General features: G+C 38.4%; 1 protein-coding gene across 1 annotated transcript in view; it reads left to right on the top strand.

Moving 5' to 3' along the window:
* ROS1 (ROS proto-oncogene 1, receptor tyrosine kinase) overlaps positions 1-22,220 on the top strand; it is a 138,989-nt gene that overhangs the window by 12,305 nt on the left and 104,464 nt on the right. Inside the window, exons 4-11 of the mRNA XM_017863458.1 lie at positions 3,744-3,804; positions 7,345-7,493; positions 8,213-8,351; positions 14,925-15,126; positions 15,758-15,834; positions 17,296-17,418; positions 17,685-17,869; positions 18,723-18,820. Coding sequence (XP_017718947.1) covers positions 3,744-3,804; positions 7,345-7,493; positions 8,213-8,351; positions 14,925-15,126; positions 15,758-15,834; positions 17,296-17,418; positions 17,685-17,869; positions 18,723-18,820 — 1,034 coding nt within the window. The remainder of the gene's footprint in view (positions 1-3,743; positions 3,805-7,344; positions 7,494-8,212; positions 8,352-14,924; positions 15,127-15,757; positions 15,835-17,295; positions 17,419-17,684; positions 17,870-18,722; positions 18,821-22,220) is intronic.

Below are 22,220 nucleotides of genomic sequence, written 5' to 3'. Positions count from 1 at the left end.
GGGTATGGTGGTATGCACGTGTAGTCCCATCTATTTGGGAGGCTGAAGGAGGATGGTTGCTGGAGGTCAGGAGCTTGAGAGCATCCTGGGAAACATAGCACGACTGTTCCCTAAAGAAAAAAACTTAAAACCTACATTGTATTCTTTTTAAATATCCTTGAAACTGGTAACCAGAGCCTGGTGAAGGAGTATAAATTGTTGTTCATTAGTAAAACAGAAAATTCCTTCTTAATAGAGAGCAAAATACAAACGAAAATTAAATTGGCATGTTTTCTCAGTTGTTACTGGTTGGTGATAAAAATCACATCTGAGCAATTTTTCTTGGGAGTGGGTGGAGGTGAGGGTTGGGTAAGAAGAGAGAAAACAGAGGAGACAAATCACCCATATGTAAAGAGACAATTAAAGGTCTTTCCTGATTGAGATAGAAAAAAAAAATTGCCTGCGAATCCTTTTATGTGATGAAAGCAAAATTACCCCAAAGAATAGTCCCTAGGATAAATGTACCAGTGTCAGGAAAATCAGGGAGAGAGAGCCTTTAAAGCATCAAAGAAACCCAGGATTAGATTCGTAGTGTGCTAATTCTTTGTTAATCATTATGCTGCTCAGTTTTCTGTGCTTATGTAGTATAAATCTTTCCTCTCAGTGTTATAACTTGTGTAACTATTCTTTCTCTTTATACTTTGCTGTTTTACACTTTAAAATGTTTCACTTTAAATAAAGTAGAACTGAACAGGAATATGTGCTATATGTATATCTATCTATATCTATCTATCATGTACTATCAGTCTATCATCTATCCATTCTATCTATCTATCTATCTTTCTTTCTGTCAGCTCAGTTGTCCACACCTTTAGGAAATCAGACTCCTTACTCATTGGTGTTTGAACATAGGAAGCTTGTCATTTTTGCAATTCGTGTTTCTTGGAAGGAATATTCTTGAAAGTGATAGCTCAGTGAAATAGAACTTGGAAAATGATGATAGCTAGTGAGATGGCTTATCCCTGATAATTTAAAACGCAAATTAGATCTTATCATCGCATCTTGGCCTTTGGCTATATAGCTATATATAGAATGAAACAATAGAATATATATATATTTATATATATAATATACAGTAGTCAAAATAGATCTTATTATAGCCAATTGATCTTATTGTACCTGAAACATTTCAATGGGTTTTTACTGCTCTTTGGAAAGAATTACAAACTACAAAGGTTTACCACCTCCACTGCCTGCCTGTCTTGACTTCATCTCACATTCTCCCCTTGGTCGCTGTGCTGGCCACACTGACCTTTCCCTCTTTCCTGACATAGAAGGCACATTCCTGCCTCAAAGTTTTCATCCTGTTGTTGCTTCTGCTTTTGCCCAGATCTCTGCAAGCCCAGCTCCTCCTGATGACTAAAGTCTTGGCTTGGATCACCCTAATAAAGTCTCCTTCTCCACCTAGCTATACGTGTGGCTTTGACTTATTTTCTTCCTAGCAATTTTCATTATCAGAATTATTTTTTCTTGTTAAAAATTTGTCACTCAGTTATTATCTACCTCCTTCTAAGGGAAGTCCTATAAGGCAGGGGATTTAACTTTCTTGCTTACTGTCGTATTCTTAGACCCCACAACCATGCTTGGCATGAAAAAGGCCAATTGTTCAAATATTCTGAATGAATGAATGAATGAATAATTTTTCAGGGAACAATGCCTCAATTCATATGGAGGGCGGCGGGGGAGGCTTCCTTGTGTTACAGAAGCTGGAAAGGGCCCTGGCAGCCTATGTGCCAGTCTGGGAAACCAAGGGGGGAGCCAGAGAGGCAATAAAGATGGACTGACTACGATGAGGAAGATGGGAATGTGGGTTGGAACAGAGACAGCTAGCTGATGTAGCCCCTGGGAAGAGTAAACTTGGCCTCTACTGTGGAAATGGCAGCTCAGTAACGTGGACTGTTCCACATGAGTGTCCCATCCAGGGGCTTCAGGATCAGATTCTGTAAATTCCTTAAATCCAACCTTCTTTAGATTCTCTCCAGGCAACTCAAGCTTGAGAAACACTGGATGACTTTATTTGAAGTCCAATGTTGAATTGCCACCATGGTTCAGGGAGGGGTGAAGGGAGGTGAAAGGAGTGGGGGGCTGGAGTAAGGGGAGGAGAGAGAGAGAGAAGGAAACGTGGTTGTTAGCTTTACCTCCACTTGACATAACTTTTAAACTACCAGAAGGATGGGAATTTTATTATCTATTTCCCCTGAAAATGTCAGAAAAAACAGGACCACAATTTCCTCTGATTGTCAGGACTAGCTATAGTTCAAAATAATCTGTATTTCCAAATACATCTCCTCTCTTCTCCTTAGTTTTCTTTTACGGAAAAAAACCCCCTCATGTTACATAATAATTTTGCTATAAATTGGTTTGTTTATTCTCTGCAGTTAATAAATATGTTGAATGCTTCACTAAAATATGTAAACAGGATGTGAAACGTATACTAAACCTTGAAATTAAATAATTCCAAACCCAAACTAAGGTATTTAAATTAATCCTTAACTAAGCAAACCTGGGTTTATCAGGCACCCTTCCTTTCAGTGTGCAAATCAAACACTGAACTGTTCATATTTGCAAGTTATAGTTCTTCTTTTTAGGGCAAATGTATTGTCCCTGCTTTCCGCTATTACCATGAGAAACTATAGCCTGTTGTCCTAGGTATTGTAGTTACATATTGAAAGACAGCAGGGAGATTGATCATGATTGTGTTGTGGTTTTACAATATGTGCCTTTTCTGCAGGTATGTGTGTGTGTGTGTTTTGTAGCTAATGTTAATGCATCTGTTAAGAGTTGCAGGAAATTTGTGTTTCAGTCATCAAGTTATGTACTGTATTTTTCATTAATGAGATAAAATGTAAATATCATTAAGATTTCATCGATTTTAAAACTCAATATTGGTATAAAGATATTCATTAAAATGTTCAGCTACTATACAAATTTATAGTCAACTTTTAATTTTCCAAAGAAGACCGGGATATATAAAATAAGTAGTTAATCCCTAAGCATCATTTTACTCTAAAGTTTTAGGTTTTAAGCTCATTAAAACATTGACCAAGATGGCAAGCAGATAATTGTACTGCTAAGCTCAGTGTTTTTTCAAACTATACGATGTGCCACATTAGAAGGTCATCAAATCAATTCAGTCAACCAAGAGTCACATTAAACAAAATGAAACAATAGAATAGAATATCATTGTATATATAAGAGCACATCACAGAAAAGGGGTTTCTTTAGGGGACAATGAAAGTGTTCTCAAATTAGATTGTGGTGATTATTGCACAACTCTGAATATTCTAACAGCACTGAACTGTGTGCTTTAAATAAGTGAGTTTACGGCAGGTGAATATATTTCAATAAAATTTCTAAAATGGAGGGAAAAGTAAGGATCATTTCAGGAATCTTTTTTTCAACATGTATGTGTGTACTAAGTTGTTTTGTTAAATTATTTTTTGCTGTGGAGCATGGTCAAAAGTTTGGGAAGCGCTGGTCTAGCAAGTGGGAATTTTACTGCAGGGGAAATAGTTGACATAAACATGTACCTGCATGTTAGGCACTCAAAGTTAGGCACTCAGAGTAGATTTCAAAGATTTACTCACATATTGGGCAAAGATATACTTCCATATTAGGCATTTGGATTTCAAAATTTAGTTGAAGCTTATCAGCAAAACCAGTACCAAGGCTGCCCTGACTGTCATGCTCTCTGTCTTCCACAGCGGGAGTCGTGTGAGGTTGGCTGCAGCAGCGCGGAAGGTGCATATGAAGAGGAAGTACTGGGTAAGAAGACACACACGACTTATAAAAAATAGGCTGCACCACTCTAGTGACTTGTACTTATGTAAAGATAATGAAACACCTCTCAAAACATCTTGACTTCTACATCTCAGTATGACCAAAAATATCTACTTAGAGAATTCAATAATTTCAAACGTATAGGCCATTCTGATAAAGATTCAGCAAGATTCTTCTTTCAGAACAAAAAAGAGGAAACAGTGCATGACTAATGTTTAGGACCAGATTTTGTCCTCAAGTTCAGTAGGTAAACTCACTTCTGTCTTAATGACAGACAAATGTACATCCTGAGCAGACTTGATGTCAGAGAATGCCACTGTTTTAATGACTGGAAAGTATACGCATATTGTATTGAATGTACCTTCCATTATTCAGCTAAGTTATCCAATAGAGTGCCTACTGTGTGTATGACTCCCCAAAAGGCTCTAGGAATTTGTAAAATGTACAGAAGCTATGCTTCTCAGTGTTAGATTTTGAGCAAGTAGGGGCCTTGGGTGTTAATAAGCTCACTGTGCCTGATTTCAGAGTAGGTTGGGCATGTCACAGTAGATTTGCCTTAGAGTGTTAATTCTCCAGTAGTTTCTAAAAGTCCAATGCTTTGATAAGTCATAGCTTGGATGTCAGCAGATAGCATTTCCAGAATTCCCTAGGGCATCCTCCCACCGAGATGTAGATAGTTCCCTTAAGTCTGAAGGATGCTTGGCTCTTCCATACATTGTAGTCCTTGACTCAGTGGCTTGTTCCTTGCTCTCAGTGACTGATGGAAATTGGAAGGGGAATCTTGTCTTGCTGTTCTGATTTGCTTCTGCCCTTTAGTGTCCCACAAAAGACACCCTAGACATTTCTGTGGAGAGGTAGTGATACTACATTCTTTTTTCTATGTTATGGGAATTAGCTGTGGATAAAATGTATATTTTATGGTTTTCAAGCTGTGCACTGATGTGCTCCAGGCCATTACAGCAATCTCATGGGGAGCCATGGAGTATTTTAAACACTCAAGGCGGGAGCCATGGAGTATTTTAAACACTCAAGGGGAACACAGAGATATGAGAAATCTGTTGGATGGTGATACCCAATCTGATCATAATATTGGAGGAGTTGTGCAGTACCCAACAGGTGCACAGGCCCCATTAGTATGCAATTATTTTTATTTCAGGATGAAATAAATATACAGTTTTATCTTTCAATTTCTCATTTGTTTCAAATATCTACCAAATTGTTAGTCAATTTGGTATTAATACATACTTATTAAGTTATATTACTTAAAAAATGGAACTGTTAGAAAATTCTTTTGGTTCAGAGAACCATAAAAAATTTCTGAGAAACTAAGGACACCAGAACTGAGGAAGTGTGTAATCTTTTATTTACATTTCTTTATTATATTCTAAAATTATATTACCAGCTTAATTATACAATTCTGTTAGAATACAAGTGCAATCAATGCTTTATTTTTATTTTCTCATTGGTTATGGATCAATGTCTATGTACCACTAAAAAATGAGATGTACCAAGTCTAAATAAAAGCATTTGTACTTAAAGACCATATATGTAGTCTGTTATAATTAATCCTTTCATCCATGATCCTAAGACCTTGTTTGTATTTAATTCATCTGATTTCTAGGTCCTTTATCAGTGGGTATGCTATGTTCATTTTAGATACCTCCCATATCTCTTTTCACATGATGGAATATGATACTAGCTAATAACATATTAAAATAAATAAATGAACATATATATTTGCCTATACAAAATGTAAATGCATATATATACACACACACACACATGTATATATATATGAGAGACAGAGAGAGAGAGTCTCACTCTGTCACCCAGGATGGAGTACAGTGGCACAATCACAGCTCACTGTAACCTCAAACTCCTGAGCTCAAGCAATCCCCCTGCCTCAGCCTCCTGAGTAGCTAGGCATGAGTCACCATGCCTGTCCAAAAATAGCTATTTTTTATTAGGCATTTATGAGTTGACCACTTTTCTCATTAATTAATATGTGTTAGCTCCTTTTGTCCTCAGAGTTATACATACTATTATTAACCTAATTTTACAGGTAAGAAAATTGAGGCATAAAGTTTATATACTTGCTTGAGGCCACGTAGCTGGTAAGGGATATCTCTGAAATTATAACCCAGCTGCCTGGTAACAGAGCCTTTTCTTACCCACTCTGCCATGTACTGAAAATAGGACGGAGCTCAGTCTAGCTTCCCTTTTTCATTTGGCTCTCTCTTTGCCTTGATATTTTAGCATAAACCTACTTTACCTTTTTTTTTTCCATATGTATCACCACGGCTTTGAAATATGTCTATGTTTAGCTATGATATTTACATTTACTTGTACTTATATAACTGATCACTTCTGCCTAGTTCTCAACTTTTGTCATTTCTGATGCCTCCTGGTTATTTTTCCTCACTCTGCTGACAACTCCATCACTGGAGTCCTCTTCAAGGTGTCCACAGCATACCTAATTCCTGCTATTGAGAGTCTCACAACAAGAAAGGGAAGGAAAGTGGAGCTGTGCTTTGCTTATTCAGTTATAATAGTCAAAAATGAACTATAAAAAGAAGAATCAATGAGAAAGGTTGTGCTAGGCCTCTTTGTGAGCTGGGTCCTCAGATGACAATGGCTTTGATTTTTCTGGATTACAGAGTATGGACTTTAATTGGTCTATGTCTGGTATCTGTAGTGATGAGAATTGTATCAATTTTCTCTTAATCAGAAAGAGTGAGGTCCTGGGAGTTTGTATTTAACCATTTTAAGCTCCCTACCAAATTTACCATGCTTTCTCAACCAGAGTGCTGATTCTGTTTCTATGAAAGAAAGCTGAAGCATTAAATTCATCACAATTTTGGAAAAACATAAAAAGTAAAGTAAAATCATTTCTTCCCAGTGACATACCGTTCAGAAGTCTAGCCCTTTGTACCGTGCCTGGCAAGCAGCACCTGAGAAATATGTGCCGCCAATTGTAATATATCTAGTGTTTAGACATCCTGAAATATTTTATAATGTGAGACAGCCGATCATAGCGTCCTTTGGAGTAAAGGCAATTGCTCTGTACATATAAAAATTATTTGTTTTTAAGATGCACAGCAATAGTAGAATTAGAGGATAAAATTTCAGAAATATATTGGGGTACACATCCCAGGATAATGAATGGTTCTGTTGTGACACAGACATGCTCTGAGCCCTGGGCCCCCCGGCCTGTAAGAGAGTAGTGTTGTAAGAGAAAACTGGACAGCTCAGAACCCTCTGTGTCATCTGCCTGTAAAACAAAATCCTGAAGAAAAAAAATACTATATTCAAAGATAACAATAAATTCTGTGGAAAAAAGACTGACAGACTGATTGATTTTTAAAAATAAATTGAATATGCATACCACTGATTATTCAGGTGAGTTATTGTGTCAAGACGCAGTTTTAGCAAGAGAATACGGAGAGCCCTAGATGAGACAGGCACACACTCTCTTGTGCTGATGCACAGGAGTGCATGGTGAGTGAAATCTTGTTTTCTCTCTAGGAAATGCAGACCTTCCAACTGCGCCCTTTGCTTCTTCTATTGGAAGCCACAATATGACATTACGATGGAAATCTGCCAACTTCTCTGGAGTAAAATACATCATTCAGTGGAAATATGCACAACTTCTGGGAAGCTGGACTTATACTAAGGTATGAAAGACTGCCTTTGTACCTAAACCCAGACCCTTTCCCAATTTTTAAAAGCGTCAAATTTTTACTTATAGTTATAAGCATAAAGGCCTTCTAGAAAAGATTCAACTGTAAGATAGGTAGTTGGATTAGATGAATTTTAATCTCAACTACTCTGTAACATGTTAATGCTAAGCCTTAACATTAAGGCTTATTTTATAGGGAAAATATAATATTTATGTTATAAGGAAAATACAATGTTGGATGTATATACTATTCAGTGCAGCATCACATAGCCATTCACCCCATTAGTCATTATCTGCCGATCCCAGCTAAGATGAGTCCAGCTAGGGTAGAGGGCAGAAGAAAGATTCTGATGGGGGTTGTTGCAATTTAGAAGTACTGTCTATGGTGGTCATCCAGGACTATGTCTTTTAGGGAAGCATGAGAAAGTTTAGAAAAAAAAAAATCGTCCCAAGATACTATGTGTACTAACATAGAAAAATTTAAGTCCTTGAGATTATAAATGCCAAATAATTGAGCCCATAATTTTGCTATTTCGAAGGGGAGAATTTCTGAGTGAATTCTGCATGCTGATGTCTGAATGGCTTAGCACTAAGCTTCAGGTCTCTTTCATCTCTGTCAAGCCATCCATCTTCTACAAATTCATCTATGCTCTTGAGTCCCAATGTGGGGTGGTGATTCTATACATGCTGATTATTGATCACTCCTTGATCTAGACCGTGTCCAAACTGTCCTATGTGGTCGAGCCCCTGCACCCCTTTACTGAGTACATTTTCCGAGTGGTTTGGATCTTCACAGCGCAGCTTCAGCTCTACTCCCCTCCAAGTCCCAGTTACAGGACTCATCCTCATGGAGGTATGGTGTGCACATATTGCTTATGAAAGAACATTATTCCAAAGCTTTGATTTAGTTTGTTTTTATTTTAAACAATGAAATAAATCTATTCCTTCCTATTAATCAATCCATCCAACAATTGGGTACATAACTATGTGCCAGGTAGTATTCTAGGTACTTACAATACCTTTAAGATCAAAAGAGACGATGACCCCTGCTCTTGTGGAGCTCACTTTCCTTTTTGTTTCTGAGACAGTCTTGCTCTGTTGCCCAGGCTGGAATGCAGTGGTGTGATCTTGGCTCACTGCAACCTACACCTCCCAGGTTCAAGTGATTCCCCTACCTCAGCCTCCCAGAGCAGCTGGGACTCAGGCATGCACCACCATGCCTGGCTAATTTTTTGTATTTTTAGTAGAGATGGAGTTTTGCCATGCTGGCCAGGCTGATCTTGTACTCCTGACCTCAAGTGATCTGCCCGCCTCGGCCTCCTAAAGTGCTGGGATTATAGGCGTGAGCCACCTCGCCCAGCTGGAGCTCACATTTTGGTGGAAGAGGAATATTCTGCAATAAACATAAGAAATAAATAAAGTATATTGTAAGTGGGATGGTGCTGTGTGCTATAGTAAGAGGAATATTTTGAGCAGGGTTGTCATTTAGGGGATTGGAAATAAAGAGTGAGGAGGGAAGGAGAGGCCAGTGGCAGTATGAAATAAGGTGGCCAGAATGAGCCTTGATGAGCTGGTGGGGTAAAGTTTGAGCAAAGACTTAAAGGAGGTGAGGAAGTCAACCATGCAGTTGTCTCAGATAGAGAGTTGCAGGCAGAGGGATGGTTCATGTGGAGGACCTAAGGCAAGAACATCCTTGGCCTGATCAAGGAGCAGATAAGGGGCCCATGTGGCTGAACCAGAGTGAAGGAGGCAGAGCAGTAACAGCTAAGGTCAGAGAGATGGTGGCCAGATCCCAGTCTACCTCAGGGATCTTGGTAAGGAATGTGGCTTTTATTCTGGAAGGAGAGTCACTGTAAGGTTTTGAGGAGAGGAGTGACATGATCTGATGCAACTTGCTTTATACGTTAAAAGGAAAACTGGCTGCTATATGGAGAATGGACTCTGGGGTGTGGGAGAAAGCAGGAAGAACTGGTAGGAAGCCATGTGGTGACCCAGGTGAGAGGCCCAGGAGTGGTAGTGGTGTGGTATAGATATGTTTGGATTCTATTTTTATTTCTTCACGTAATTTTAGTCTTTTTATTGCCTAGGTTGTAAATTCTTTGGCTGTGGAAAATAACATCTGTAAATAAGTTCACCTCCTTTTTTGTTTTTTTTTTTTTACTGGAAAGGTGGTTATTTTTTGTATTATATTTTTAATATAATTGAAAGGAAGATTGGGCACTTTTCTCATTCATTCAAGTATTAGTCAAGGACCTATTATATACCAGACACTGTTCTAAAAACCAAAGATGATAAAATCCTAACACTTATGGGGTTGCATTCCAGCTAGGGAAGACAGTCGGATAAGTAATTAAGTAAAGGTATTTGTTGGGTCACGAGAAGACCCAATGAATAGCACCCTTCTTCTTAGTCTGAGTTCTGAACCAATAAAAGATAAAACAAAAACAGCCAGAAGATGGCTGCAGGAATGTCAATTTTATTTCTGATAAAGGCCAAATTGGATGATGATAGATTTTAAAGTAGGAGGTGGGATCTGACAGGTAGACAGAGGCTTGGTCGCATAGGGCCATACTGACCCTGATAAGGAGTACAGATTTTATTCTAAGTGTAACAGAATGTCTTTGGAGTGTTCTAAGGAGGGGGAGGGACTGGTTTAAGTTTTAAAACTCTCAGTATGGCTGATGCATGGAGAATAGACTGGGAGGGTGGAAGGAAGGCCAGTGGGGGAGCTGTTAGGAGGCCAAGTAAGTCAGGCTTGATTTGGTGATGGCTCTGACTAGGGTGATGATGGGAAAATGGGGAAAGGTTTGTCATGTATTTTGAAGACTGAGCTGTTGGGGTTGCTGAATGGATTTGGTGAGGAAGAAGGGAAAATCAAGGTTGCTAACTTAGACTTTCAGTCTGAACACCTGAGTGTCATCATTTACTGAGACAGGGACAAGGGTAAAGGAGGAGTGGCTTTCCTAGATAAAATCATCAGTTCTGTTTCAGCCACGTAAAATTTAAGATGTCTATTATATATCCAAGTGGAGTTACTGAGGAAGCAATTAAATGGGAGGATTGGGAACTCAGGAGGTAAGTCGAAGGTATCCAAACTACCAGTTTAGGAGTTACCACCATAGAGATGTGATTCAAGCAGTGGGCCTGGAGGCAGCATGCTAAAAGTGAATGTGGTTGAAAAAAAGGAGTTCAATGTGTCAGCCCAAGGAGCCTTAATATTTGGTGGCCAGGAAAAAGAGGAGGGACAGCAAAAGACACAGAGAAGGAGAGACCCGGGAGCTTGTGGTGTCCCAAAGCCAAGTGATGAAAGTGTTTCAGAAATGAAGGTGATTGAGTATGACACAGTGACATTATCTCTGGAAAGCAACAAAAAGCTTTTTATCTGCTAGATTCCTGCTTCCTCATTTTCCCACCCTTTGTACAGAATGTTGCCCTATCATCCTATAACTTTATCTGAGCTGCTGTCCTCTGAATACTAATACATCCTTAGAACAATTCTAGCTCTAATAGAATTCTAGCTCTAAATAAATGTTATTGTTCTCTTGTTCAAAATATATTCATGGGATATCTATAGATGCAAGGATACTGACTTTAAGAAGCTTACTCTCTTGTAGAAGAGGTAAAGCACATGCCTAACTAACCTCACAATAAGGTAAAGCTTTATTAAACACATACAAAAGGTACTGGCAAATTCCCATGGAAGTTTAGAGGAGGGAAATATTATTTCTGAAATGAAATACCAAAGAAATCTCTCTGGAGGAAGTCTCATTTGTTGAGTTAGGAGGAGAGAAAAGGGCAGGTTCAGGTGTCTATGGGAGGAGGAGAGAAAAGGGCAGGTTCAGGTGTCTATGGGACCAGGGTCACCAACATTGGATTCTAAGGCATGGAGGGAAAACAGTCAGTATTCTGTCTGCTGGAAGCTTGCAATACAGGAAGAAAAATAGAATAACATTGGGAAGGCTGACTAGGTCCAGCTTACTAAGAATCTTAAATGTCCTGGGTAAGGAGTTTGTACTTTATTTACAATACAGTTAGGAGTTATGGAAGGTTTTAAAGCAGTGCAATAATTGCTTCACATGCTTCTGAAAAAGAGAATTTTGGCAACTGCACATAGAATAGATTTGAGAGAATGAGAGAGATTTGAAAGTACAGAGGTAGAGACCAGCTGGCAGGTTACTGTATTATTTTAAGATTTTATCAAAACTGCTTTTTAAAAACAACATATATTGGGGTATTCTCTGACTCATTATTTTGAAGATGTGACTTCCACACCAGGAAAAAGATTCAAGCCTAGAAGCCTTAGGGGAAGGCAAATGCGGGGGCAGACACTGAGGGAGAGTTGTCTGGTCCCCTCACCCTCAGAGTTAGCCGAGGCAACCCAGGAAGACATGCTCCAGGCTGGATGCCCTAACCCTCAGCTCTGGAGATGTGCCTATGTGCAGAGAGCCTCAGGCTGAACTAGGCCTTGGACCTCAGCAGAGCTGAGCAGCTGATGAAGTTGGTTGGGGCATTTTTCCCCTTCCCTGATGAGTGCTGTCTCCTTGCTTGTCAGATCTCAGGGTTTGTGCAGCCACCTCTGCTAATTATTCTGACTGTTCTTATTTATAGCCTCAGATCAAACACTGGCCTAGGACCATGTTTGAAATTTTCCAGATCAGAGTAGAATGAATTTTTCCTTGTTCCAAGCAATGCCATATGTTATCCAACAGTGCTGGGACATTTTCTGGTGCTACAGAAATACCATGCAGAGACATTGGCTGGGCAAATCAAAATAATGAAAGCAAATTTTTGCTGTCCATTTCTGGGCCTTTCTCCTGGATAAGCAAGCTCACGTATCCTCTGTGTCTTCTAGACCCTATATGGGTGTCCTTAGGGATAGCATCTCATGTTTCTGATTCTCACTTTTCTAGCTACATCAAAACTTAGAAACTTATCTGTATTGTGTTAATTGCCTCATAGTCCTATTCTCTTTTAGCTATGGGAATGACATGATTTTAGATGGTGCTATTGCCTTTTTTTTTTTTTTTTTTTTTTTTAGACAGTCTCGCTGTCGCCCAGGCTGGAGTGCAGTAGCGCGATCTCAGCTCACTGCAACCTCTGCCTGTCAGGTTCTAGTGATTCTCCTGCCTCAGCCTCCCGAGTAGCTGGGACTACAGGTGCCTGCCACCACGCCCAGCTACTTTTTGTATTTTTAGTAGAGACAGGGTTTCACTGTGTTAGCCAGGACGGTCTTGATCTCTTGACCTCGTGATCCGCCCACCTTGGCCTCCCAAAGTGCTGGGATTACAGGCGTGAGCCACTGCACTCGACTCTTTTTTTTCTTTTTTCTTTTTTTTAGATAAGGTCTCACTCTGTCACCCAGGTTGGAGTGCAGTGGCATGATCTCAGCTCACTGCAACTTCTGCCTCCTGGGTTCAAGTGATTCTTGTGCCTCAGCCTCCCAAGTAGCTGGGATTACAGACATGCACCAACATGCCTGGCTAATTTTGTAATTTTAGTAGAGATGGATTTTGCCATGTAGGCTAGGCTGATCTCGACCTCCTGGCCTCAAGCGATTGGTCCACCTCAGCCTCCCAAAGTACTGGGATTACAGGTGTTAACCACCGCACCCGGCCTAAATGGTGCTATTGCCTTTTAACTGGGTCCTTTCAGAAAATAATTTCTTAACAAAGAGGAATGATTGTCAGGCAAGGGATACCAGCATTTCAGGGAAGATTTTGTGTGTGTGTGTGTGTTTTTTTTTTTTTTTTTTTTTTTTTTTTTTTTTTTGGTGAAGAAGACCTGGACAACGATCACATCTTGCCATGTAGGTGACATTTAACTTGCTTCAACAGTAGAAGATCACATTTGGGCATTGACCGTAATGACNCTCAGCTCACTGCAACTTCTGCCTCCTGGGTTCAAGTGATTCTTGTGCCTCAGCCTCCCAAGTAGCTGGGATTACAGACATGCACCAACATGCCTGGCTAATTTTTGTAATTTTAGTAGAGATGGATTTTTGCCATGTAGGCTAGGCTGATCTCGACCTCCTGGCCTCAAGCGATTGGTCCACCTCAGCCTCCCAAAGTACTGGGATTACAGGTGTTAACCACCGCACCCGGCCTAAATGGTGCTATTGCCTTTTAACTGGGTCCTTTCAGAAAATAATTTCTTAACAAAGAGGAATGATTGTCAGGCAAGGGATACCAGCATTTCAGGGAAGATTTTGTGTGTGTGTGTGTGTTTTTTTTTTTTTTTTTTTTTTTTTTTTTTTTTTTTTTTTTTTTTTTTGGTGAAGAAGACCTGGACAACGATCACATCTTGCCATGTAGGTGACATTTAACTTGCTTCAACAGTAGAAGATCACATTTGGGCATTGACCGTAATGACTTAAATTTTGACATTCCAATTATATTATAATTCAGTGGGAGAAATTTATTTCTTCTCTGTTTATCATAGTGACCGACTACGTGGAGCCGAGGAGTGATGCAATGATGCTTGTGTTTGCTGAAAATTAGTCTGAGAGTTAGAGAGGAATTGCATCCGAGAAAGGCTGAGAGAGCAATTAAAAGGGCTTTGAAAAGTCAGTGGTGATGCAGAGCATTGGCCGAAAGTGTTCAGAGGGAGAGAAATCTACTCAAGAGCAAAGTAACTTCTAAGTGTGTCTTTCTATGGAAAGAGGAAATAAAAGAGCGTGGTTTCGGGGGTTTGGTTTGAAAGCAGGTAGAGACACAGATGGAAGCTAGGCTGCCAGATCATTTGCTGTCCTTTCTTTTTCCACTTAAGTAGCTGCTGGGGACTGTGTGTGAATGCTCAGTCGTTTCATGTATGCTCCTTTAATCGTTTGCCAGGGCGGGGGTGCTGAAGCTCAGTCAGTCTGGATTTCCAGGACCTGAGAGCCGGGGTAAGGAAAGTGTACTCTGGGTCATTAGAGCTGATGCCAACAGAAGTGAAGCCAACTGTTTGAATTCCAGCTTATCTGAACCTACATCTCCAGCTGGAACCAGCAAGGCTGCCCCACTCAAATGAGTGAACAGGCCCCAGGATGGACTTTTTATTTAAACTCATATTGATCATTGACTCCAGTTTTGGTCAGACTCTCCTCTTCTTCCTAAACTGGTTCCATCCCATGTTTCAACTCATTTAAGTCTCTAGAGATTCCTGATGACAGCTTTTAAAGGACTATTATTGTATTCGTATACACTATATTTAATTTTATTTCATTAATTAGAAGTGAGGAAAGTAACATTTGAAAGAGCCTCTTGGGAAAGGAACGAACTGATTTAGACATCTTACCACCTTTCCTCTATCACATATTTTGAGTATTAATAAAATTATTTCATTTCCATTGTTTAAAAAAAAAAACAATACTTTTTTTCCCACCTTATTTTAAAAACATCACGTTTGCACATTTTTCTGCTCACTATGTCACCATTATCTCTTCCAGTTCCTGAAACTGCACCTTTGATTAGGAATATTGAGAGCTCAAGTCCCGACACTGTGGAAGTCAGCTGGGATCCACCTCAATTCCCAGGTGGACCTATTTTGGGTTATAACTTAAGGCTGATCAGCAAAAATCAAAAATTAGATGCAGGGACACAGAGAACCAGTTTCCAGTTTTACTCCACTTTACCAAATACTATCTACAGGTAAGAATTAAGTGATGCAGAGGAAAATGTAACCAGCATGGCTGCAGGCATGATAATTATTTAAGAAATATGGCTATCAAATAGTTTAATTGTACACCCACAGTGTTGGGTTGAAGTCATTGTGGTTTTCCTCAAGCTTATATGCTTATTAGATTATAGCGTCCTAAGCAGAAACATTCTCAAGTATTTCTATTATATTCAGAGGGTACTAACAAATATGGCTAATAAAAACGTCATAAACACCATGAATTTCAAATTTTCTTTTAATCCAATATGAAAAAAGTAAGGAGGTAGAGTTCTGTTTAGGTATTTTTATTAACCATTAGGGTAATTATTTTATTACTGTTAGCTTTTCTAGCATTTACTAGGGCCTCTTTAAATTCAGAGAAGAATGGGGGTCATGGAGATAGTACAGTTTGGCTTTTGACCTCTGTGACCCTGAACTGTTCTAGGGGATACAAACAAGGATGTGATTGATGGTCATTTTAGTGCTGAGCAGTGGCACCATGTAACTAGACTCATGCATTGCCACATCATGCTTTAAATAGAAACGTTATTGCTCCTTCTATTTTTATCTAATGTTCACACCATGCCATGTGAAACATGTCTCTCCAAATTGTTTTTGGAATAGGTTTTCTACTGCAGCAGTAAATGAAGTTGGTGAGGGTCCAGAAGCACAATCTAGTATTACCACTTCATCTTCAGCAGGTATGGCTCAGGCTTGCTCCTTTAGCTACACAGGAATGAGGGTGGCAAGGGTGGTTTCAGAGCCAGAGGCCCTGCGTCACCTGGTAGACCTCAAGACCCACCTCTTCTGCCCAAATGAATATTGTCTTTTGGGTACTTGTTAACTTTTCAATTTTAAATGAACTCAAGTATTTGATGAATTAAAGTAAGTGGTTAGATTGAAAGTTTTAATATTAGAATTTGGGAATTGAAAATCAGAATAAAAAATTTAGGGTTTTAAAAAAATGGCCTCAAATCTTTGGTTTCAGTTGAAATCACTAGTGTTTCTGACTCACATTTACATGCTTAAGGAATACATATAACTTTTCTGCCCTAATCCCTATTTTAGATTATATATAATTATTTAATATATGTCAAACATTGTTTTCCAGTATCTTTGTTTTAAATATATCTGGACTTTAATAATTTGCATTTTACTATATAAGTATTCAATCTGCCAAAGTATGTTTTGTTATCATTTTTTAAGCACCCTTTTCTTTTGGCTTTGGTGTTTTATTGATTACCTCAAGAGACTGAATGCTTACTGTATGATATATGTGTGAGCAAAATAACAAATGAAAATCTTTCTAAGAAGTACTGGGAATTTGAGGGGAAACTAATAAAAGATTTTTGAGAACATCCAAAGATTCAGAATTCTGGGAGCCTGTTGTCTATTTTTACTAGAACCCTATTTGCTGACTTGACTGCCCCTTACTCTAATCTGTACTTGCCTATGCCAATGGGTATTGAATGTCATCTATCATCAGTGTTTGTTTTTTTGGCTGTTCCTAGACTCTAGGAAAGGAGAGGTATTTTTGTTATGTAAGAAGCATGTCCAAAGGGTGAGTTAAATATAGAGCAGGGTTAAGGTTGTTGTTACTGTGATTATTGCATAACATTCATTAAATACCCTAAAAATGTTCACCATGCACCTTGCATCAGTCTCCTCTTGAACAGGACATCAAGCAGAGTTCTGCAGCCTTCCAATGTCATTCCTCTAAGGACCTTTCTTCTGTCCCAAAGGGAAAGATACTGAAGACAACACAGAGACAACCAGTGTCTGGCAATATGTGTGTGTTATGCATAACCCACTCAGGCCTGGGGTGGACCACCTCCACCAAGCCAATTCTCGTGGCTGAAAATAATGAACTGAGCTGGGGCAAGGCTGTTGAGGATAGTGATACATCATGTGATGTCATTCTGGGTTATTTAGGGGCATATGAACATAAATCCTATTTGATTGTTACTATACTTCCTACCTCCAATCATAGAATAATGTGAATTATACCATAGATGCAATTCTCCGTGCTCTTAGAGAAAATTTGACCAGCCTCTTTCGAGCACTAGTCCCCTTGCTTTGAAGGGTAGTATTGATCTTTTTTTGTGTGTGTTAGTGTACCTGTGGTTGGTCTGCCTGTCTGCAAATCATGTTGATTTTTTCAGGTCAAGAAGAGGAACAGTGGCTCTTTTTATCCAGAAAAACTTCTCTAAGAAAGAGATCTTTAAAACATTTGGTAGATGAAGCATATTGCCTTCGGTTGGATGCTATATACCATAATATTACAGGTCAGTATGACAAGGATAAATGATTTCTGTGTGAAAAAAAGATTCTAAAAGAAGTACTTCTAGAATAAAAGAAAAATGTTGAATATTTCTAGAACATATTCTCTTAATATCCTAATATATTAGAATAATTTAGAAGAATATTTTCTTTTTAAATAAAATACTTCTATTTTAATTTATTAAGCATTAATAAATAAATTCTCATTAATATAAATTTTTTCTTCTGGTTGTTATATAATAATGTATGTGCACTTGCATGACTCTTCTAGGAATATCAGTTGATGTCCACCAGCAAATTGTTTATTTCTCTGAAGGAACTCTCATTTGGGCGAAGAAGGCTGTGAACATGTCTGATGTATCTGACCTGAAAATTTTTTACAGAGGTTCAGGATTAATTTCTTCTATCTCCGTAGATTGGCTTTATCAAAGAATGTATTTCATCATGGATGAACTGGTTAGTCTGAGAAGTTAAAGAAAATAGTGATAGATAGTGATACTGATATGCATATCTTCGTATATTTAATACTAAACACAATCCTCTTATTCAATGAATACTCAAGTATTTTCTATACCTTAGATACTAGGTTATCAATGAATCATAGATCTGTCCTATAGGAGGGTGTACACTTCACCTAGTGCTAGTCCTGACGTAGCATTAAATGACCTTTATTTGTACTGTTTTATAGTCATGAGTTTATACTAAATATAATTCATCTTCCATAAGATAGTGGTGGTAACTGTGTTATTATTAGGTAAGACTGCCAGTCATGATCAAAGTTAGCTGCAAGCATTTAAAATTATATCACACCCAGAGGAAAATTTAGTCGTTCTCCACAAACACAGTAGTACTGAACTTTTCGGAAGATCGTTTTTTTGGTTTTTTATTTGTTTGTTTATTTTTGTTGTTGTTGTTGCATAAGGATTATTTTGACCTGATGAAGACACAGTCTTGACATGTTTCAAATTCTACTTCTTTGGAAGGTACAGGCTTATCACAATAAGCAACAGCCATTGCTATGGTTGAAAGCTCATAAACTTAGATATAGCTTAAATGTTAAAAATAGTCGAATGCCTCTACAAGTCAGGAAAATAGGCACTTGTATTGCATTGATGTCAATAATGTATAAACTCATTAGGATATAGGATATAAAACTGCCATTTAAGGGCTTTTTTGTTCATGTGTCTTGGTCAGTGCTCAGTGCTTAGTACAATTCCAACAGAACAGATGCTCAGGGATACTTGTTGGCTGAATTTAATGCTGTATAGACAGATGCTAATCCTACCGGTATATTTTTAATTTTTTTTAGGTATGTGTCTGTGATTTAGAGAACTGCTCAAACATCGAGGAAATTACTCCACCCTCTATTAGTGCACCTCGAAAAATTGTGGCTGATTCATACAATGGGTAAGTGTTAGCCTTGTAAAGATAGATTCTCTTCCATCGACAATAAGTAATCTTTGAGAAACTTGCTTGCTAATGAAACATTGTAGTACCAGATGAGCCTATCTATGCATCTTACTTTAGGTAAATTTAATTAAATTCCGGCAAAGTTTTCATTCTGTAGAGCCAGGAGGGAATTTTTTTTCAAACATAAATCAACTCCTCTAAAGTAGTTATTCCTCTCTCCTTCACAGCCAAATATGGACATATGGGAAAGATGTCCTGTCTGGGAGTCAGGGGCCTGGGTTGTAGTCCTGGATTTGCCACTTCTTTATCATGGAATTCGGAGTCTCACTGCCCGCTTCAACACTACCTGTGATAAAGCCCCTTCATTCCACATGTTCCTTTTGCTGAGCCATTCAACTTTAGTTCATTTCTCTGGTCTGGTTCTCACATCTATCAAGAGGCTCTTTAATAAGAAAGCTGCTAGCTTCCACCTTAGGAGACAGGAGCTAACTGATAACTCTGTCTCCTACCCACAAATGATACGGACACATTGTACCGCAATCTTGCTGTTAAATTGGAGTAGTACCTCAAGCAAGTAATATCATGTCTATGACCATTGGTTTATCAATCCATATAGGGAAGGTAATAAAACTTACCCAGTTGGGTTATTTTGAAGACAAAATGAGGTATTGATTGTGAATGTATTTTGTGAACTCCAGATATACGTGAATATGAAAGATAAACACATAGAAAGTTATTTTGGAGTTATTATTTCTCAGATATGACCAGATAATAACAGATCAGTAACCAGTAGGCAAAGCCCATGTTTGTAAGATTAAACTTTTTTCTCTCCTGTAGGAATAAAGTTGCTTTCATTTTGAATGAAAACAAAAGTACAGCTTGTAACATGTTTTTCACAAACAAAACCTTCTTTTAAAAAAGATTGTTCATTATTGATTTTAAAATCAAGCTTTCTATTCCTATTCATTCACAATTTACTAAAGATTTATTTTAACTTCTGGGTTTGAATTAATTACTGAATTATGGAATATTTCAAAACGCTTTGTGATGTAGGACAAGGATTCTCTGGATCTTATTGTTTTCATATCTAAAGGTCTACGGTCCTATGAAATGTAACTTTGTTGTTGACACTTACACGAAATGACTCATTCTGAGGATAATGAACTTTATCCACTAATTGATCATTGAAATGGGATCAGTGAGGTCTTCAGTGGCTCTTCTTTTCCTATTAGGATAAAATGGATTTGTGCTTAGATTTTGCAATGTGACTAGAAATGATAATGATAATTAGTGTTTACACTGAATGTGTGTTTCTAAGTGTATTATGTCCAATAATTCACTTAATTTGTATTCAGCCTATGAAATAAGTACTTTTATTATCCTAGTTTTATAGATGAGGAACGGGAAACACAGGTTGATTTAGTAATTGTCCAAGATTATACAGCTGTTTTGCGATGGAACCGGTGGAACCAGACAGGCCCTGGAATAAGAAACCTTGCTCCAGGACTTCTAGCTCCAGGGCCTGTCTTCTAACCATCTCTCTATACCATGATAGGAGAGTTTCTATAAAAATCAGCATGTAATTTTCAGCAATAGTTTGTGTGTAGTAGTCCTAAAGGACATCAGATGTGTGAAACAGTGTATTGTCCTGGTATTAGACATATTTTCGCCGGGCGCCGTGGCTCATGCCTATAATCTCAGCACTTTGGGAGGCCGAGGCAGGCAGATCACGAGGTTAGGAGATCGAGACCATCCTGGCCAACATGGTGAAACCCTGTCTCTACTAAAAATACAAAAAATTAGCCGGGCGTGTTGGCAGTCACCTGTAGTCTCAGCTACTCAGGAGGCTGAGGCAGGAGAATAGCGTGAACCCAGGAGATGGAGCTTGCAGTGAGTTGAGACGGCGCCAATGCACTCCAGCCTGGGCGACAGAGCAAGACTCCGTCTCAAAAAAAAAAAAAAAAAAAAAGAAATATTTTCTTTTTGTACTGCTGAATTGTCTTCTCATTGACTTCAAACTTACTGTAAAACCTCTGCTCTTCTTCCTACCACCAGTTCCCCATCTTCTTCCACCCCAGCTTCTCCTCCTCACTCTGTCCTCCTTTCCCATGCACCAGATCTCTTCACTTTCTTTCTATTTTTCTTTCTCTTCCTGCTTCAATATAATAATTGTAATCTTTACCATATATGTTTTTCCTTTTATCTACTCTGAAATCCCTCTAAATTCCATTAACAATTTTGAATTTGGGAAGCAAAAGCAGAAAATTAAGAGCCAAGCTGTTTTTGCTTTTTACCTGCTACAATCCGTCCTCAAGGAAGAACATAACTTCATATCTCGAAAGGGAGCTTCTACCTCAGGATATTATTCTAGCATAGGAGTTTTGAGAAAATTGATGAAGATTTGGAATAGTCATCAAGGCAAATCAGAGCAGAACTAAATAAGGACAAGAAAAATGATTTGACAGTTGTGATGAGAGGTTGGAATGTTGCCCGTTCTTGGGGTTGGGATAAGAAGAATTTATCAAAGTATACTTCTTTTAGCACCTTTCTCCATAATCACAAATTGTAAATTAGCTACCTCCACATTAATGGTTTTATATTTTAGTTAAAAGTTTATTTACGTATTTCATTGTCAATGAAATATTTTGGCAGTATATTTTCTTTTTCATTATTAAGATAAACTGCCTCATTACTGTGAGGTTTGATTTTAAACTGGATGTGCTTCTCCTCAGCAAATATAAAAGAACAGAAATTATAACAAACTGTCTGTGAGACCACAGTGCAATCAAACTAGAACTCAGGATTAAGAAACTCACTCAAAACCGCTCAAATACATGGAAACTGAACAACCTGCTCCTGAATAACTACTGGGTACATAACGAAATGAAGGCAGAAATAAAGATGTTCTTTGAATCCAATGAGAACAAAGACATAACGTACCAGAATCTCTGGGACACATTTAAAGCAGTGTGTAGAGGGAAATTTATAGCACTAAACGCCCACAAGAGAAAGCAGGAAAGATCTAAAGTGGACACCCTAACATCGCAGTTAAAAGAATTAGAGAAGCAAGAGCAAACACATTCAAAAGCTAGCAGAAGGCAAGAAATAACTAAGATCAGAGGAGAACTGAAGGAGATAGAGACACAAAAAACCCTTCAAAAAATCAATGAATCCAGGAGTTGGTTTTTGAAAAGATCAACAAAATTGATAGATCGCTAGTGAGACTAATAAAGAAGAAAAGAGAAGACTCAAACAGAAGCAATAAAAAATGATAAAGGGGATATCACCATCGATCCCACAGAAATACAAACTACCATCAGAGAATACTATAAACACCTCTATGCAAATCAACTAGAAAATCTAGAAGAAATGGATAATTTCCTGGACACTTACACAT

The sequence above is a fragment of the Rhinopithecus bieti genome, unplaced genomic scaffold (genome assembly GCF_001698545.2).
Source record: "Rhinopithecus bieti isolate Rb0 unplaced genomic scaffold, ASM169854v2 scaffold_70066, whole genome shotgun sequence".
NCBI classification, from domain to species: domain Eukaryota; kingdom Metazoa; phylum Chordata; class Mammalia; order Primates; family Cercopithecidae; genus Rhinopithecus; species Rhinopithecus bieti.
Note: the sequence above shows the minus strand (reverse complement) of the source record. Positions and strands in the feature narration are given on the sequence as shown.